Source organism: Zootoca vivipara, chromosome 6 (assembly GCF_965207765.1).
Source record: "Zootoca vivipara chromosome 6, rZooViv2.hap1.1, whole genome shotgun sequence".
NCBI lineage: Eukaryota > Metazoa > Chordata > Lepidosauria > Squamata > Lacertidae > Zootoca > Zootoca vivipara.
This window is the reverse complement of record NC_142589.1, coordinates 94,156,338-94,176,601: the sequence shown is the minus strand read 5'-3', so window position 1 is coordinate 94,176,601 and position 20,264 is coordinate 94,156,338. Positions and strand designations below refer to the sequence as shown.

At 49.1% G+C, this 20,264-nt stretch overlaps 1 protein-coding gene across 9 annotated transcripts in view; it reads right to left on the bottom strand.

Annotated features, from left to right (window-relative positions):
• The window catches only part of NFIC (nuclear factor I C), a 119,769-nt gene that overhangs the window by 3,854 nt on the left and 95,651 nt on the right, over positions 1-20,264 (bottom strand). For 6 of the 9 annotated variants that reach the window (XM_060275304.2, XM_088673083.1, XM_060275301.2 and 3 more), the window contains exons 7-10: positions 19,557-19,679; positions 18,543-18,727; positions 11,087-11,243; positions 4,762-4,841 (exon numbers count right to left, since the gene is read on the bottom strand). In XM_060275304.2, coding sequence (XP_060131287.1) covers positions 4,762-4,841; positions 11,087-11,243; positions 18,543-18,727; positions 19,557-19,679 — 545 coding nt within the window. The remainder of the gene's footprint in view (positions 1-4,761; positions 4,842-11,086; positions 11,244-18,542; positions 18,728-19,556; positions 19,680-20,264) is intronic. The other 3 variants (XM_088673085.1, XM_060275305.2, XM_088673084.1) reach the window with 1 other exon arrangement.

Below are 20,264 nucleotides of genomic sequence, written 5' to 3'. Positions count from 1 at the left end.
TTGATATACAGTGGTACTTCAGGTTAAGAACTTAATTAATTCCAGAGGTCCGTTCTTAACCTGAAATGGTTCTTAACCTGAGGTGTGCTTTCGCTAATGGGAGTCTTCTGCTGACCCGCAATTTCCGTTCTGATAGAATAATAGAATCATAGAGTTGGAAGAGACCACAAGGGCCATCCAGTCCAACCCCCTGCCAAGCAGGAGACACCACCAAAGCATTCTTGACAGATGCCTGTCAAGCCTCTGCTTAAAGACCTCCAAAGAAGGAGACTCCACCACACTCCTTGGCAGCAAATTCCACTGCCGAACAGCTCTTACTGTCAGGAAGTTCTTCCTAATGTTTAGGTGGAAGCATCTTTCTTGTAGTTTGAATCCATTGCTCCGTGTCCGCTTCTCTGGAGCAGCAGAAAACAACCTTTCTCCCTCCTCTATATGACATCCTTTTATATATTTGAACATGGCTATCATATCACCCCTTAACCTTCTCTTCTCCAAGCTAAACATACCCAGCTCCCTAAGCCGTTCCTCATAAGGCATCGTTTCCAGGCCTTTGACCATTTTGGTTGCCTTCTTCTGGACACGTTCCAGCTTGTCAGGATCCACCACAACAACAACTGTAAGTATCATAGTGCATGCTCACACGGAATCATCATAGGATTCCCTCCCTGCGAGAAGTGAGGTTACAGGGAACCAGGAAGAGGGCCTTCTCGGTGGTGGCGCCCTCCCAGCAGATGTCAAACCGCGATGTGATTTTTAAAAGGCATCTGAAGGCAGCCCTGCACGGGGAAGTTTTTAGTGTGCGATGTTGTGTTTTTACTATTGTTTGTTGCCAGCCGCCCAGAGTGGCTGGGGCAACCCAAACAGATGGGCAGCATATACATAAAATAATAATAAAGTAATAATAATAATAATAATAATAATAATAATCTGTTGGATCAGGCCAGTGGCCCACCTAGTTCAGCATCCTGTTCTCACAGTGGCCAACACAGTGGCTGGCTGGAAACCTGCAAGCGGGATTCGAACCCAAGAGCAACACTCTCCTCTCCCGTGGCTTCCGGCAACTGGAATTCAGAAGCATTTCTGCCTCCTCTGTACATGGACACCAGGAACCATCAATAGCCTTTTCCTGCTCCGTGAATTTTTCTAACCCTCTTCGAAAGCCTTTCCAAGCCAGATGGGAACAAATCGAATACAGTAACCCAGGGGTCAGCAAACTTTTTCAGCAGGGGGCTGGTCCACTGGTCCACTCAGACCTTGTGGGGGACCGGACTATTTTTTTTGGGGGGGGGGAATAAAAATGAATGAATTCCTATGCCCGACAAATAACCCAGAGATGCATTTTAAATAAAAGGACACATTCTAATCCTGTAAAAAAATGCTGATTCCTGGACCGTCTGCGGGCCGGATTGAGAAGGCGATCCGGCCGGATCCGGCCCTTAGTTTGCCTACCCATGCAGTAACCAAACTCATGGTAGATTGAAGAGACACCGGCAACGCTGAGTTGTTGTTTTTGCAAATACCCAGCAGGGGGCAGCACAGCCTTCTTGACCCTCGGCTGCAGACTCTCTTTCTAGCTAGAGCTATCCAGACATGGAATTATAAAGTTGTAAGGGATATCTAGGATCAATTTAATTCAACCCCCTGCAATGCAGGAATAAGCGGCTGGGTTTTTGCCAAAAGAACCAGGAAGCGTCTTAGACGATCACTATTTTTGTTGGCGAATTCCCCCCAAAAGCCTCCACAATTTCACTTCCCCGAAAAAGCTCAACAACCAGGCACTCTGTGTGTGTTTCTGATGAAAAGAAGCAGGTGCAGAAATTTAGCACTGGTCACAGCATCTGCTTTCCCCGGAAACTCAGCATTTCTTAAATTTTATTTTTAAATCAAGTCGCTAGTCCTCAATATATTTCCCACCATCACCACCACCAAATTACATCTCCACAGGTCTCCGCATTCGCTTTCCTGAGAATTTCAGCTTAAATAACCAACTTCCTGGCCCTTTTGAACTGGCAAGGGTGTGGCCTGCACCGCAGGGAATTTCCGAAGCCCAGTTGCATGCGTGGCAGGGCAGGGGTTAAATAAAACCGTTAGCAGTCGTGCCCTAGGAAGCTACCGGATTAGCAAAGCCAGAATCCTGTCCCGAAAGGTAGGAAACACTCTGGTCATTGCAAACATAAAATTACAGTTGCCATCGAAATGATCTCACCCCCATTGCAAGCCAGGTTTATTATCAAAAGGGACAGACTTTCGGCTGTTTGCAGTCAGCCAACTGAACAAAAGTCGTGGAAACAAGCTCAACACAACGGAGGCTTCGAGTTCATCTTAAAAAGCAACTTTACGTTGCTCCTTGCAAATCGCTGAGAGTCTGCAAATTTTGATAACCTGGTTAGCAAGGGGCGGTTGAATAATTCGGATGGCGGCTGTACGCAAAGTAAGAATCTTGTTTTATTTTTATCCCACGCTCCATCCGAGGACCTCTGCAGCACATGCATGCATACATGCAAATATATATAGGGAGTCCTGCAGGATCAGGCCAGTCTCCTGAGAGCAAAAGCCATTGCCTCGAATCTGCTCAGTGTGGAGAAGGACTTCCTTATAAATAATAATAATTTTATTATTTATACCAGGGGCCAGCAGACTTTTTCAGCAGGGGGCTGGTCCACTGTCCCTCAGACCTTGTGGGGGGGGGCAGACTATATTTTGAATTTTTTTAAAAAATTGAACGAATTCCTATGCCCCACAAATAACCCTGAGAACCATCTATATATATAAAAATGTAAAAAATCGTGAAAGTGTGTGTTCCATTTTTCTCCGTAACCGCTTGACCGATCGTCCTGAAATTTTGACACAACGATCCAGGCCACTCCCCGAGCGTTGTTGGAAAAGAAAATCCCTCAAATCTCACACCTGGACAGGTATATACCAAGACAATAGCTTGGACATGTGGACTTGAATGTTATTCCATTATATGTAAAAAATCGTGAAAGTGCGTGTTCCACTTTTCTCCGTAACCGGCCCCCGGCTGCAAAAGCTTGCTGACCCCTGGCTTAGGGCCTCATCAGACCTAAATCAGGCCCTGGCTTTAGCTGAGATTCCGGCATTTCAGTGGGTTGGTCTGGATGACCCCTGGGGTTCCCTTCCCCACTCTACAATTCTACGACCTGCAAGCCATCTCGGCTGGAGGTGTTTGTGCGTGAGAGAGAGAGAGAGAGAGAGAGAGACACTGCGCAATAATTCCTACTGCGCCCGACAAGCTTTTTCTCCTTCCCCTTTTTTTGCAGATTCAGCAGATCTCGGCTGGAGAGAGCGATTTCCTCTCCGCGCTCCTCTCCTAACCAAGCACCCGCAGTCTCCTCTGCAGTCAATTCCCCCCCACCCCCAAAAAACCCACAAAACCCACACACACAGACACATATATGCCCTCCGGGACATTCCAACTGCGGCACGGAGAATCGTGCGTGAAAAAAGAGATTTGCGGGCGGACAGAGTGGATTTGACCCACATCTCCATGCCTGACAAAGGCAGAAGATTTTGCAGAGAGAGGGAAAAGGTCACACAGATCGCTTCTTCGGTCACCCGACCAAACGGGTGTCAATTAAGGGGAAAGCACCCCCCCCCCAAATGTGTCTGTTTGCAAAACGGGTTTGCGAAAAGGCATTCATCTCGCTGCCTTGGACGTCTCAGAATCGCAGGTTAGCTATCTGGCCTGCCTCACAGAATCAAAGGACTGCAGAGCTGCAAAGGGACCCCTGGGGGCATCCAGTCCAACCCGTTTTGCAATGCAGGAATCTCAGCTAAAGCATCCCTGACAGATGGCCATTCAAACTCTGCTTAAAGACCTCTGCTTAAAGGCCACCTTCCATCCCACTGCCGAATGGCTCTGACTGCCAGAAAGTTCTCCCTGATAATTTAGTTGGAATTTCCTTTCTTGTATCTCCAAGCCACGGGTTCGAGTCCTACCCTACAGAGTGGGAGAAAACAAGCTTGCTCCCTCTTCCACATGACAGACCTTCAGATATCGGAAGATGCCTCCTCTATCTCCTCTCCAGGCTAAACCTACCCAGCTCCTTCAACCGTTCCTCATCAGGCTTAGCTTCCAGACCCTTGATCACATAATTTAATATCTAGGTTTAAAGAAGGACCGGCGGACTATTCCTTTCGTTAATGGGAGCAGACGTTTAGTTGGGTTTTTAGCTTATTGCCAATTTTAATTATTATTATTTTCAACGTTCTAAATAGTTGTTTTCAACTCTGCTGATAATTACGTTCTTTTCGAGGTTTTTTTGGATTTTTCACGCCTTATACAAATTTTGTTAAATAACTCAATGTCATCCCTTTCTTTCAACTCCCGTTATATTTGCTACCTGGGTTATATTAGGGGGTGGTGGTGGGGAATGCATATATTGGGCAATCTAATTAGGGGGAGAGAAGATCGCTCAGGATCACTCGAGCAACTGCTTGGACATGCCTGAAATATACCATATAATTTTGGACTGTCTTCTTGTCTTTGCAGAGACCTATTGGTGACTCCTTTGAAGCTTAAAGGATCTATTTTTTAATTACAATACCCACAATCTTTGATCACTCACTGGTCAAGCTGCCTGTGGGAGATTGGTGAAAGCAAAGTTCGCAGGTCCCCTCCAACCCTGCCCTAAGAAGAGGCATTCCTCCATCTCTCACACACCCTTGGCAAAGGCCAGCCATTAGCTTCCCTCTCCAGCACCATCGCCAGGACCCTGAGGAAGAGTTAGGCGGACTCACCTGTGCCTGATAGATGCTGCCGGGGTCGCGTCCTAGTCCCACGAAGCGGTTCGCAGGGGGTGTGCCTGGGGCGGAGTAGGCTGAGGAAGGGAAGGAGGGAGAGGGGAGGAAAAAAGGAGGGGGGAACACAGCACGGTTTAGAAAAGAAACTCAAAACAAACCCCTGACCACCAATTCCTACCCATTCGTGGGGAAACCTCCTGGAATAATCTTCCTTCCCTCCTTCCTTCCATCTTTCTTTTCCTTCCTTCCTTCCTTCCTTCCTATATTTCCCTCCCTCCCATCCACATTCCTTCCTTCCTTCCTTCCATCCATCCATCTTTCTTTCTCTTCCTTCCCATCTTTCTTTCCCTCCCTCCCTCCCTCCCTCCCTTCCCACTTTCTTTTCCTTCCTTCCTATATTTCCCTCCCTCCCTCCCATCCATTCCTTCCTACCTTCTTTCTCATCTTTCTATTCCTTCCTTCCTTCCCACTTTCTCTTCCTTCCTTCCTTCCTTCCTTCCTTCCTTCCTTCCTTCCTTCCTTCCTTCCTTCCTTCCTTCCCACTTTCTTTTCCTTCCTTCCTTCCTTCCTTCCTTCCTTCCTTCCTTCCTTCCTTCCTTCCTTCCTTCCTTCTCTTCCTTCCCATCTTTCTTTTCCTTCCTTCCTTCTCTTCCTTCCCATCTTTCTTTTCCTTCCTTCCTTCCTTCCTTCCTTCCTTCCTTCCTTCCTTCCTTCCTTCCTTCCATCTTTCTTTTCCTTCCTTCCTTCCTTCCTTCCTTCCTTCCTTCCTTCCTTCCTTCCTTCCTTCCTTCCTTCCTTCCTTCCTATATTTCCCTCCCTCCCATCCACCTTCCTTCCTTCCTTCCTTCTGATCTTTCTTTTCCTTCCTTCCTTCCTTCCTTCCTTCCTTCCTTCCTTCCTTCCTTCCTTCCTTCCTTCCTTCGATTTATATGCCCCCTCCCCATCACAAAATCTCAGTGTGGCTCACAGGACAAAATACGAGGTAAAAACCACAAGCAAATAGTTAAAACAAAAACAAAAACCCATCTCCTTCTTACAAACACATTTAAGAAGCTGCAGAAAGTCGAAAGGGACGGACTGTGCAGAAACGGCAAAGCTGGCGGTAAAATTAAGAGCGCGAAATGACGAACTCGTTATAGACGAAGGGAAGCCTATTTATAATATAATTATATATATATTACAGTCAAACAAAATTGTGGGTGGGAGTAGAGATAAAAGCAGCGGGAGAAAAATGACAAAATGACAGAGAAACTTTGCGTAATGAAGGCGTCAGGGGAGCCTCCCTGAGAAGAGCATTCCACAAACTTCTTCCTTCCTTCCTTCCTTCCTTCCTTCCTTGTCCTTGTGGTTGCCCTGAGAGCACAGCAGAAATGTTTGCTGCTGCCCCCTCTGCCTGCCGGGCTCTCAGGCGCGCCAATCTGCGACTTTACTTTACCTCCCCCTTTTTTATTGCATCCATAGCCCACCTATCTTTCAGAGAGCTCAAGGTGGTGTTCACACTCCATCCTCACAACGACCCTGTGAGGCAGGACAGGCTGAAAGATCATGACTGGCCCAAGGCAGCGTTCGAAATTCGCCAGGCTCATTTTGCAACCAAGTGGAGATGCCTGTGTGCCGGGATGTTCACCCTACGTCTCTGCCCCCTGGGGAATCCTTGGATCTTGCCTGTTTTCCCACGCTAGCAACGAACCCTGCAGAATTCTACCTGCAATTATTTTATCTGTATAACCGGAATGAATTCCAGGAACCAAAAGTTGTATTGAAAACTACAAGCTTCTAACCGCCTGCCCCCCCCCCAATGGCAATTTGACGTTTTGTTTTGGCGACGGTAACCCTGGTTTAAGGGGTCGTTTGGCGCCTAGCTTATATACCTGAATTTCTAACACTGGCCCAAGGTCACCCTTGGCGAGTGTTGCAGCCAAGTGCAGGGGATTCGAACCCTGGTCTCCCGCGTGGTAGTCTGGCACGCCAACCACAGCAGCATCTCAGTCACCAGGCTCTCGAACACAGCATCCTCTTGGCGTCATGAGTCTACCACTGGCCTTCAAGATGCCACAAGCTGCCGATAACATGATTGAAATCTGCTGCTCAGCCCCGGAGCCAGTCTCAAATGGGTGGCTCGAAGGATTTGCCAAATTAGGATTCAGCTTGTCCTAATTAGGGCAAAGTTTCTTTGCCAACCGGTGCCCACCCCTCGTTTCTCACTGAGATTCGCCAATAAAGGGAACTTCTCTGATTCTTAGAGACGGAGGCTTAGACCTGGAACCTCACGCAAACAGAGAGCAGAAATAGGAATTACCAACCATAGGGTTGCCCTACTTCAAAAAGTGAACATCCGAACACAAAAGTTGGCAAAGCCTTTTCTTTCCTTTTGCAAAATCTCCCCCCAAAATGAAGTTCTTGAGCTTTTAGTTTTGTGCAAAATCTCTTTTTCAAAAACATGAAGTTTTTGAGTTACACTGGAACCTTGGTTTTCAAATTCAATCCGTTCTGGGAGTCCGTTCGACTCTCGAAACCATTCGGATACCAAGGCACGGCTTCCGATTGGCTGCGGGAGCTTCCTGAAGTCAACCGGAAGCCGTGTCGTATGTTTGGCTTCCGAAAAACGTTCACAAGCCAGAACACTCATTTCCAGGTTTTCGGCGTTCAGGAGCCGATTTGTTTGAAAACTAAGCCATTCGAGATCCAAGGTTCCGCTGTCTTTTAAAGGAGAAAATATCTCACATGGCCGGATTTCCCCAGACATTTCAACATGGACACTATTTCCGACTGCCATATTCCGGCTAGGGCGGCCCTAACCAACCGCTTCTGAGTGTTTCGGATACCCCCCCTCGACCCCGTATCATCGCCACACCCCCAAGACGGAACGGGGGAGAATGACGCATGCACAGCCTACAAAAGTCGGAACTAGCTAAATTAACTTGAGCCTTGGTAAGAGGCATAGAGCTGCCAAAGGCAGTGGGAAAGAAGGGTGCTCTTCTCAAGTTCCACCTTCAGCTCCATGGGGTTTTCCGGGGAGAAAAAGGCAACCGCCTTTGGACCAAGGGGAGCCTGCTCTTGGTCAGAATCCACAAAGTCCAAAGCAAACAGATCTAGGTCAGTGTCTCAGCCTCAAAACACAGCATTGCCTGCATTGTGTCCCAGGACGTTTCCGAGCACAATTCAAAGTGTTGGTGCTGACCTTGAAAGCCCTAAACGGCCCAGTATCCCTGAAGGAGCGTCTCCACCCCCATCGTCCATCCCAGACACCGGGGTCCATCTCCAAGGGCCTTCTGGCAGTTCCCTTCCTGTGAGAAGTGAGGTTCCAGGGAACCAGGCAGAGGGCCTTCTTGGTGGTGGCGCCCGCCCTGTGGAACGCCCTCCCACCAGATGTCAAGGAGATAAAGAACTATTCGACTTTTAGAAGACGTGTATGGGGAAGTTTCCAACGCTTGAGTTTTATTCTGTTTTTATATAGGTCGGAAGCCGCCCAGCGCTTGGGCAGGGTACAAATAATCATTCTTATAATTATTATTATGCGGTTTCTCATCATTTCCAGCTGTTTAAGGAAATGAAAAGGAACTTTATCACAGTGCCTGGTTGTGTAAACTGAGTGAGTTTTGTTTTGAATTCCAGTGTGGGCTTTTGGGTTAAAGGATGCAAACCCGTTTGTTTGTGTGTGTTTTTAAGCTACGGTATAAGAAACATTCATTAAACAGGGTCATTGTGCACCAATTCTCATTGGCCCCAGACAGCACAAGGATGGTATGGTGAGAATTTGGCAATATCTGAAGGGTCACAGGTTGCCGCTCAGGTATTTAAGAAGAATTCCCGGCCGCAAGGATGCTATTAGCCCAGAGATGGAAGGAAGGAATAACCGTGACCAGAGAAGAATGGCAAACCAAGTTGATGGACTCTGCCGAAATGGCAAAATGAACTGGGAAGCTCAGAAATCAAGAAGACAAGGACTTTGAAAAAGAATGGGGAAAGTTTATAATTTATATGTGAGACCATTGTAAGCAGGTTACAACATTAGCAGGGTTTTAAGCACGCTTGTAAAGTGATGGAAAGTGTGGATAATTTGGAAGGACAAAAATTTGGATAAGTATTGATATGCAGTTGTAAATATTATCATTAGGATCCATGGAAGGGATTTTTTTTGGGGGGGGGGGAAGCCAGGAGATTCAGAGTACCACATTTTTCTGTCTATAAGACGCCCCCAATGTATAAAATGTCTCCGATTTAAGAAAATAGGGGGGGAGATTGCCCCCTGTAAAAGACGACCCACAGTTTTTCACATAATTTTTAAGTAGAAGAACCTAGTCTTATACACAGAAAAGTATGGTAATCTCGATAGTTGGATCTTGAATCGTTTTTTGTTGTACAGTATGTTTATATTTTTAAAAACCAAGTTTTAAAAAATTATATAAAATAAGAAGAAGAAGAAGAATTCCCCTGCTGCATGCCTCTTACTAGCACAGGGGATGGGAAAGCTTGTACAAATTCAAAGACCTGTAGAGTTGGAAGGGACCCCGTGGGGTCATCTAGCCCAACCCCCTGCAAGATCTTTCACCCAATGTAGGTCTTGAACCCGCGACTCTGAGATTAAGAGTATCGTGCTCTACCGACAGCATAGAAAACAGCCAGGGGTGATGGGAGCCGGAGTCTGTGACTATCTGGCTACGCATCCCTGACTGGCTTGCCTGTAGGAGATGGAAAGAGAATGGGAGGGCTGGCTGAGGGTGATGTTTGGGGTGCAGGGCAGCACCTCGTTTGCCCTGATGGACTAGCCACCACCGCAACAAGCTCAGTAGCTCCATCGGCTGGAAAGTCCTAGGCCAGGCATAGGCAAACTCGGCCCTCCAGATGCTTTGAGACTACAATTCCCATCATCCCTGACCACTGGTCTGTTAGCTAGGGATGATGGGAGTTGTAGTCCCAAAACATCTGGAGGGCCGAGTTTGCCCAGGCCTGTCCTAGGCGATAGCCCTTCCAGCAAATGGTGTCGCTCAGTGTCGTTGCATCTGAACAGAGAAAGAGAACCACAGGATTGCAGGATTGTGGAGTTGGAAGGGGAACCTAAGGCTCATCTAATCCAACGCCCCGCAAAGCAGGAATCACACTTGAAGAGAGTGTGGCCCAGTATCTCTGAAGGAGCATCTCCACCCCCATCGTCCAGCCCGGACACTTGAGGTCCAGATCCAAGGGCCTTCTGGTGGCTCCCTCCCTGCGAAAAGCGAGGTTACAGGGAACCAGGCAGAGGGCCTTCTCGGTGGTGGCGCCCGCCCTGTGGAACACCCTCCCTTCAGATGTCAAGGAAATAAACAACCACCTGACTTTTAGAAGGCATCTGAAGGCAGACCTGTTTAGGGAAGCTTGTAATGTATGGTGCTTTATTGCATTTTAAATATTTTGTTGGAAGCTGCCCAGAGTGGCTGGGGAAACCCAGCCAAATGAGCAGGGTATGTATGTATGTATGTATGTATGTATGTATGTATAAATAAATATTATTATCAATGGAAGTATTTCGTAACACAGCTGCTCCTTTGGCTAGATCTGAGTCTGCAAGAGGCCGTTTCGTATGTATGAGCTGCAAAGCTTCTATTTACAGGTGAAACTCAGAAAATTAGAATATCGTTGAAAAGTGCATTTATTTCAGTAATGCAACTTATTATCTTTTATTTTCTTTTAATTTTTACAAATGCTTTCTTTTGGAAATTCCACAGTGATAAAACAAATAGTTACAATAATAAACATCGCTATTACATTTCATTCATTACATTCCATTTATAATTGACCCTCCTAACGACAAATAATTACAATGACAACAAATAAAGGCTTGACATATCTTGCTTTGCATGTCATGCATCTATCTCATATATTGGTTTCACCTTTTAAGGTGCGTTACTGAAATAAATGCACTTTTCGACGAGATTCTAATTTTCCGAGTTTCACCTGTAGTTGCACATTACTCAGTTGCAAACAACCAGGAGGGACCCTGCTTCGATTTAAACCGGTGTGTTTTAAACTGGCCCTTTGCCCCGGCCCTTTCCCACTGGCAGGTGGGGGCTCCCGCTGTTCCAAACCCAGGTCTCCCCCCGCTGCTGCCGCCGCCTGAAGAAAATAACCCCCTCCTGTGAAAAATGCTGCCATGCTCCGAATCCCACCCCACTCCGAAAAATGAAAAGGCAGGACTGCAGAGCGGTCTGTGAACGTGTCTGGATTTGGGGGGTGGGGCGGGGTGGAATTGGTCATGGGTGGGCATGGCTGCTGGGCCATTTGGGAGGGGGCAGGCGGGCAGGAGTCGGGATCGGGTGGGTGGGGGGCGGGCAGGCTTGCTTACTGGGAGACGTCGGCGAAGTGGTCCCTCCCTCGGAAGTTGTCGCGATGGGTTTGGTGTCGGGTGATATTGCCAGGCGGGGCATACCCGGGGGAGGCGGCGCCAACATCTGGGTGGAAAGGTAATGCCCGGGTACCTTCACTTGGCCACCTCCATTTAACTAGGGGGGGACACAACATGGGAAACAAAAGAAGAGACACAAGCTTGTTAGCAGAGCCCTCAAAAGAGCCGCCCGGAGGAGCCTCCCCCCCTTAGGAAAAACACGGGGGCAGTGGCCGGGCGGGAGCAGGGAACTCGGGCACCTCGGCCAGCTCAACTCAGCGTCCCCATTTGTGATCCTCCCCCACAGCAGCCGGTATTCCGAGGTAGACTGCCTCTGAGCCTGGAGGTTCTCCACGGCCGTCTCGTCCCCGGGATCCCTCTGCCAGAATCACCCTCCACAAACTGGCCTGCTGCATTTGGAAAGCCGTCCCCTAAGGACATCGGAACGGGGCTGCAGCTGGGTCAGGCCTAGCGGGGGTTGCCAGTGCCCGGGGCAAGGGTTGCCCCTCCCCTGTGGGACTGGGGACTGGGAAAGAGTCAGCCCTTTTTCGGGCTGGCGTCTAAGCAAGGGGGTCTCTCCTGGCAAACCAGCCCCAACCTGGGAAGAGAGAAAAGGCGATATATATATTCAGGGTTTAGATGTAAACGAAACAGCATTATAACCTTATGTATATTTATCCAGAACCGAGTCCTGTTTCAGTCAACGGGGCTTACTCCTGAGCAAAGTTTTAGAAGGGTAACTTTTAGCTCCATCCCCCAACGTTCAGCCTGGACATGGGGGTCCAGATCCGACGGCCTTCTGGCGGTTCCCTCCCTGCGCAAAGCAAAGTTACAGGGAACCAGGCAGAGGGCCTACTCGGTGGTGGCGCCCGCCCTGTGGAACGCCCTCCTGTCAGATGCCAAGAACTATGCAACCTTTAAGGAGACATCTGAAGGCAGTGCTGTTTAAGGAAGTTTTTAATGCTTGAGGTTTTAGTGTCCTTTTATATTTTTGTTGGGAGCCGCCCAGAGTGGCTGGGGAAACCCAGCCAGATGGGCGAGGTATAAATAATAAAATTATTATTATTATTATTATTATTATTATTATTATTATTATTATTTGGTAGAATTTAGGCATAGGGCTATTGCTGGACTGTTGAGCTTTGCTTTGCGGCATTTGAAAATGCATTCCTTTATTTTATTTTATTTTATTTTAGGATCAGCAGGGTGCAGTTGCAAAAGCTGGAATACAGATCGAAGGGGGAACCATCCGTGGGAAAACCCCGCCCCCATATTTATGAGAAGGGCAGGGGGGAACTGTGTGCTGCTAGTGGGTGGGACCAGGGGCAAAATGGGCGGGGCGACAAATGCAAATTCTGCCTTTATGCAGTAGGCTAGTTTCTTATACCGGTATGCATTTTCTCACATACAGATCCGCCTGATCGACTACCCCTAGAGTCGCAAGATTGCCACAAGAGCGCCTGGACTAAAATTGCTTACCAAAAACTTCACACTCATTACTCACGCTGGGTTTTTAGTAAAGCAAACCATTTCCTTTGTCAGCGCCCAAACGATATCGAGCGACAGAACAACTTGGCCACAATAAGGAAATTTTGCCCATGGCGCGACTATTTCCCATCTAGTCATTTTGACTCGTTGCCCCCCTATCTGCATAACTTAATAATTCCAAAATGCAGGCGTGCTTTCACCCTCGCGAGATTGAATGTCTTGCCCTCGGTTGGACTTGAAGGCGATTCCAACATATCCCACACAGAAAATGCTTATGTCCCTGCGGAGATGGCAGTCCCGAATCGGTGGCGCAAGATTTGAGGAGCGAGGTTATCCTCTCTTAAATATTGTCCATTCCGGGTCGCCCAACCACTGTTACAGTCTCCATTCCCTTGGCAATTAGAATAAGATTCATCATTTGACTATTGATCCAAAAGCCCAAAATGTAATTAACTTTTTACCTTTATCCTCTGTATACAGCGTTACCTTGGTTCTCAAACGCCTTGGGACTCAAACACCTTTGTTCCCAAACGCCGAAAACCCAGAAGTAAGTGTTCCGGTTTCTGAATGTTTTTTGGAAGCCGAACATCCAATGCGGCTGTCGGCTACTGTTTCCAGGGAACCTGCACCAATCAAAAGCTGCGCCTTGGTTTTCGAAGATTTCAGAAGTCAAATGGACTTCAAAAGAAGTCAAATGGAACAGATTAAGTTTGGCGCTTTTGTTTTTGCCATTTATTTTGTGTTTTTGAGGCTTTTTCGGTTAATTTGTTTTTGTGACTGTGTGGAACCCAGTTCGGCTACTGACTGACCGATTGTGGGACTGCAGGAATGGATAAAATCAAAACAATGACCATCATCAGTGCAGGTAAAGAAAAAAAATTAATTTTATTTTTTATCATCTACAATAAAAAGGTAAAGGGACCCCTGACCATTAGGTCCAGTCGTGACCGACTCTGGGGTTGCGGCGCTCATCTCACTTTATTGGCCGAGGGAGCTGGCATACAGCTTCCAGGTCATGTGGCCAGAATGACAAAGCCACTTCTGGCGAACCAGAGCAGCGCACGGAAACACCGTTTACCTTCCCGCCAGAGGGGTACCTATTTATCTACTTTCACTTTGACATGCTTTCGAACTGCTAGGTTGGCAGGAGCAGGGACCGAGCAACGGGAGCTCACCCCATCGCGGGGATTCGAACTGCCGACCTTCTGATTGGCAAGCCCTAGGCTCTGTGGTTTAACCCACAGTCTACAACAGTGTCTTATTTATTTTATAGTATAGTACATTGACAATTGCTTTCATTTTATGGATCAACGGTCTCGTTAGATAATAAAATAATTCATGTTGAATTGCTGTTTTAGGGGTTGTTTTTAAAAGTCTGGGAGGAATTAACCCATTTTGCATTCCTTTCTATGGGAAAGCGTGCTTCGGTTTTGGAACGCTTCGGTTTTGGAACGCAATTTCCGGAACGGATTCAGTTTGAGAACCAAGGTACCACTGTACTGCATTTTGTTTTTATCGATGTGGCTGATGGCTGGTGCAAAGATTCATTCATTCATTCATTCACATACAGATCAAAGCTCAAGGACAAACCGCCACCATCCCTCACCATTGACCAAGTGGCGAGAAAGAGCCACATCCTGGTGCTTCGAGCATCTACTTTGCATGCAGAAGGTCGCCGGTTCCACCCCCGGCATCTCCAGGTAAAGACTCCCTGCCTAGAACCTTGGAGAGCAGCTGCCAGCCCGTGCAGACAGTACTAAGCTAGGTGGACCGATGATCTGACACCATCCTATTTCTGTTCCATGCTGACAAGATCAAGGGAAGCAATAGTCCTGCTCTATTCTGCCTTGGTCAGACCACACCTGGAATGCCGCGTGCAATTCTGGGTGCCACAATTTAGGAAGGATGTTGACAAGCTGGAAGAGGTACAGAGGAAGGTGACTGAGACGATCCAGGGTCTGGAAAGCGAGCCTGATGAGGAACAGTCGAAGGGGCTGGGTATGTTTAGCCTGGGTAAGGGGAGACTGAGAGGAGAGAGGAGAGCCACCTGCCGATATCCGAATGACTGTCACATGGGAGATGGAGCAAGCATGTTTTCTCTTGCTCCGGAGGGTAGGACTCGAACCCATGGCTTTGAGTGACGAGAAAGGAGATTCCGACTAAACATCAGGTAACATCAGTAAGAGACAGTGGAAAGGTCTCCCTCAAGAGGTAGTGGACTCTCTTTCCTTGCTGTTTTTGAGCTATGCAATCGTACCTTGGAAGCCGAATGCCCTGCGAGTCGGACGTTTCGGCTCCCGAACGCCGTAAACCCGGAAGTGAGCGTCCCGGTTCACGAACGTTTTCCGGAAGCCGAACGTCCAGCGTGACTTCCGATTGCGTGCAGCCAATCGGAAGCCGCGCCTCTGTTGCCGAAAGTTTTCAGAAGTCGAACGGACTTCCGGAACGGATTCCGTTCGGCACGACTGTATTTTAATTGGGGGGGGGGGCAAAAACACGGATTGCCGTAGGCCTGGATTTTCCCAGATGTGCCATATTCTGGATATGTCCAGGAAAACCCAGGCGTACTTCAACCCTATGCAGAGAGACGATATCCAAGGAAATAAAACAGGAGCAAAGCTTTTCGCAGGCAACGTTAGCTTGTAAATGCAGCGTGTGTTTTGAGAGATGGGGGGTCAGCCTCCTCCATTCCACCCCCCCAGCTGCCCTGCAGGCAGCCTGAGCAGTAGGTAGGTACCCCTTTGATAAGACCACCTGCTGATGATGGAGGGGGGAGCCCACCGGGGTGGAGAGGAGCCTTGCAGCAAAGCAAGATGCACATCAAAGGGCAGGCCTGTATATGTTATGCATATCTGACGGCCGGACCCATCTCTCTGTGTGTGTGTGTTTGTGTGATGGTTGCAGAAGGCAGGGAGAGTTTGATTTGGAGACTGCTGGAGATTCCCGGCTTCAAAGCAAGTTCTAAATCTCCCTCTGGTTTTGCCCCTCCGATAACACACAGCGCCGCTGCCTCATCTTGCTGCAATCAAACCCAATCTTTCTCCTTCTCCTTTTGGCGATCCCTCGTAGCCGATTGTCTTCCATAAACATGGTCTAACAGTGAGTCCGTAAGTGACTGTGGAGGCCAATTCTGGATCCTCACGTCCTTCCACAGTGGGGACATAAGTCTCCAGGTGGGAGTTGATCCCGGTGAGGGTTTGCCAAGCGTGCCTTCCTCTTAGCACGTTTCTCCCTTGCGTCCTGAGTTCGAGTGTCTTCAAAGCCCAGGACACCTTTGGTAAAGGATGTTCTCCAATTGAAGCACTCGCAGGCCAGTGTTTCCCAGTTGTCAGCGTTTATACTACATTTTTAAAGATTTGCCTTGAGAAAGCCTTTAAACCTCTTTTGTTGAACATGAACATTATGCTTTCCGTTTTTAAGTTTGGAACAGAGGAGTTGCTTTGGAAGACGATAATCTGGCTATGCAATGACTGCCGCACGGATGCTATTAGCCCAGACATGGAAAGAAGATAAAGTCTCTACCAGAGAAGAATGGCACTCAGCTGATGGACTAAGCCTTGCCGACCCCTGATCTATCCCATCTTATGTCTAAGCAACGCCTCCCTTTCTCACATCCGCTGAACTATGCCAGCTGGTCCTTATAACAAACCTGTTTAAGAACTGGTTCCTGAGCTTGACTTTTTCCTCTGCCCTCCTAGTTCCCCTTTCCTTGTGTGTCGTGCTTTCGCTGTTGTAGATTCTAATCCTGCGGGCAGGGACTGTCCTGACTGGGCGTATGCCACCCTGGGAGTCTTTCTGGGTACAAACGCTCCAAACAAATAAACTGACGATATGCATGAACCGCAGGTGGACATTAAACCCCACCTCACCCCGCTGTGGATGAATAGAAATCTCCCCTCTTTTGAGGCCCCATTCACCAGCTATATACCTAGTGGCTCCTTTACGGAGAGGGCAAATTTCAACCTCACCCTCACCCGTCCCGACTGCTGTGATTTCCCTCCCTTTTTTCCTAAATATAGTAAATCTTCGTGGGGGTTCGGTTCCGAGGGTTACGCATAGATGCAACATCCATGTGCGGCCAGAACCTTAGAGTCGCCCCATGGGAGGCAGAGATACTACTGACCATCAGGTAGGAGGAGTTTGGGAACATGTCACTTCCAGGGCACTCAAACTGGGTGCCCTGGGAAACGTTACTTTCCCTGGGTCCCTGGTACCCAGAAAGCTGCCGTTTCGAGACTGCAGGAACCTGAGATGAATGGAGGCCTTGTAGCGTGAAACCTCTCAGTGGCTGCTGATTAGGTTAAGGCAGAGGTTTTCAACCCTTTTTGGAGTCCGCGGCTCCCTTGACCAATTGCATTCTGCGGCACCCCTGTGGGGATCAGGAGCCCCCCCTTCCCTGCAGAGCTGGCAAGCCTATCGCCCTTTCTCAAACACCCTCCCTTGTGGAGCGTTCCCTCGGCCTCCTCTCTCATCCCTTGGCCAGCCAGTGTGGTGTAGTGGTTAAGAGCGGAAGAGCCGTAATCTGGGGAACTGGGTTCCTGTCTCCGCTCCTCCACATGCAGCTGCTGGGTGACCTTGGGCTACTCACACTTCTCTGAAGTCTCTCAGCCCCACTCAGAAGGTTAAGGGGTGATATGATAGCCATGTTCAAATATATGAAAGGATGTCATATGGAGGAGGGAGAAAGGTTGTTTTCTGCTGCTCCAGAGAAGCGGACACGGAGCAATGGATTCAAACTTCAAGAAAGAAGATTCCACCTCAACATTAGGAAGAACTTCCTGACAGTAAGAGCTGTTCGGCAGTGGAATTTGCTGTCAAGGAATGTGGTGGAGTCTCCTTCTTTGGAGGTCTTCAAGCAGAGGCTTGACAGGCATATGTCAAGAATGCTTTGATGGTGTTTCCTGCTTGGCAGGGGGTTGGACTGGATGGCCCTTGTGGTCTCTTCCAACTCTATGATTCTATCTCACAGAGTGTTTGTTGTGGGGGAGGAAGGGAACGGAGAATGTTAATGGCTTTGAGACTCCTTCGGGTAGTGATAAAGGGGGATATCAAATCCAAACTACTACTACTCTTCTTCTTCTTCTTCTTCTTCTTCTTCTTCTTCTTCTTCTTCTTCTTCTTCTTCTTCTTCTTCTTCTTCTCCTCCTCCTCCTCCTCCTCTCCTTGGGGGTCTTCCAGGCAGCCGCCCCCTGTCTCTGAGCTGCCCCCCTTCCCAAAGAGAGGTGCCTCCTCACACTGCCCCACAGGGGCCTGGGAAGAGGATGCCCCAGCCTCAGTGGCCCAACGGAGACTGGACAAAGGTGGACGTGAGGGTCAGCACCTTACCTTGGGTGGCAGCAGCGGGCGCTGCCAGGCCTGCATGGCACAAAGGCTCCCCTTCAACACTGGAAATTGCAGACAGCAAGCACAGGAAAGGCTGCCTGCCTGCCCGGCCTCCCACTAGTCTGTCCATTCCCAACAGCAAGGGCTTGTGGACTGGCTGGCTGGCCTCCCTCGCCGGCTTGCTCGCTTACTCCGAGACCACCCCAGCTCCTGGCACCCAGCACCCCCTGGCCAGCCCCAGAGGCACCGTTCGCCTGCGGAGGTTGTAGCCAGGGCTGTTGCAACAAACAGCCATGCAAACCTTTGGGAAGAGGAGGGAGGGAAGGAAAGAGGGACGGAGGCCAGGGTTGCCCGCAGGACCCCTGAGCATCCTTCAAGGCACCCCTGGGTGCCACGACACACTGAATCACTGCATTACACCCTGGGACAAAGCGCCATGCACCCAAAACACGGTAAGTGTCCCGGGGCATGATGGGAAAATCCAAAGCCGACCCCTTCCAGACGAAGGGCAAGGAGAAGAGCGAGTTGAGCGAGGCCACCGAGTTGCCAAGTCCTAGGACTCCCCTGGACCCCAAAACACACGGGGGCGAGTTACGCGGCTCCTTACCGGTCCCGGCTGCTGATTGGACGGGTCGCAGGCCAGCGAGACGAGGTCTTTCAGAGGGTCCTGAGGGTTCAGGTGTGGCGGGTACCGTATGGCTGTGTGTTGGAAGTAAGTGGAGGCCGTCTGGGGCAGGATGGAGGTGGTGGGGAAATGCAGCGCAGAGGAAGGGTGAGGGCTGCGGGCGATACCTGCAGGGGGTGACAAGAGGGGAGACTGGGTGGGCTGCCTCTCCGGGACACCCCCGGACCCTCCCGCGCCCGGGGCGCCACTGCGGAGACCACGGCCATGGCCTTCTTTCCCGCTACAACCTCGCCTCCCCGGTCTCCTTGGGAATGTCAAATTTTTAAAATTTGGGAAAGTCAAATTTTTCCTTGGGGAAGTCAAATTTTTAAAAATCCGCCCGGGCAGAGATTTTAATCCTGGAAAGGAGGACATGTCCTGGAAAAAGAGGATATGGGGGGCACAGGTGTTTCCTCATTCCTGCTCAGAGATGGACCACCTCTTCCCCCCCCCACCTCTTTTGCAGTAGGAAATGCTACTTTTATTAAATTACGTTTATTAAATTTATATGCCGGCCGTCACCTGAGGATCACAGGGCCGTTTCCTGCACAAAAGAATTCTGGGAACTGTAGTTTGGAGAGGATGCTCAGGGTCCCCTGACCGGAGGCGGTGGAGAGAACATCCTCAGGAGAAAGGAATGGCTTTCAAAAGTTTGTGCCTGAAGCAACTTTAGTTAAAAAAAAAGAGGTGGGCTGTGCCAATTTGGAGGGCTGGGATTGAGGAATCACTTTAAAATATCTATATATATATATATAGATATATATACTGAGTCTCTGCAAGCAGAAAGCTAGCAGTGCAAGGAGTCTCTGCTACTTTTCTACTTGCGAGGGGTTTCAAAATGAGACGGCTTCCCTGCAACTACAGATACACGAAGCCGAAGCTGTAGGGAGGACTCTCCTGCCTTATTTTGCCAAGAGGGACTGGCCTGGCTCTAAGAAATCCACACACCCGACCTACCGCTGTGTACGGCGATGACAGGACGGTGGTGTTGTGTAAAACTGCTCAGCCGGGGCGAAGTATCTTGCGGAGACGGACTGTTGAAGGGAGACTTGTCCATGTCTTGCTTTTTCGGGGAAATGCCTAGGGAGGAATTTGAGGGAGAGTCGTGTTTATCCGCAAGCAATAGTGCCCTCTAGGTGTGCTTTCCAAGGCTCCTATTAATTTTTTATTTTTAATGATGTATACCAGGGGTAGGCAAAACTCTGGCCCTCCAGGTGTTTGGGACTACAATTCCCATCATCCCTAGCTCCATACCTGCCAAGTTGCTTTCGGAGAAATAAGGGACTGGGCCGGAAATAGCAGACCGGAAGTAGCGCTGCCGCTATTTTGGAACTGGGCGGAGCATGCTCAGAAGTGACTTTTGATGCTGCTTTGCCCAGTTCCAAAATGGTCGCCGCGCCAGAAGTCGCACTGCAGCCATTTTGGAACTGGGCAGAGCAGCATCAAAAGTCGCTTCTGAGCATGCTCCGCCCAGTTCCAAAATGGCCGCCGCGCCAGTATAAACCGGGGGGAAACAAAAAAAATCCGTTTTTTCAGCTAGGAACAGCTGGAAAAACGGGGATTTCCCAGGGAATATGGGAGACTTGGCAGCTACGCCTAGCTCACAGGACCAGTGGTCAGCAATGGTGGGAATTGTAGTCCCAAACATCTGGAGGGCCGGAGTTT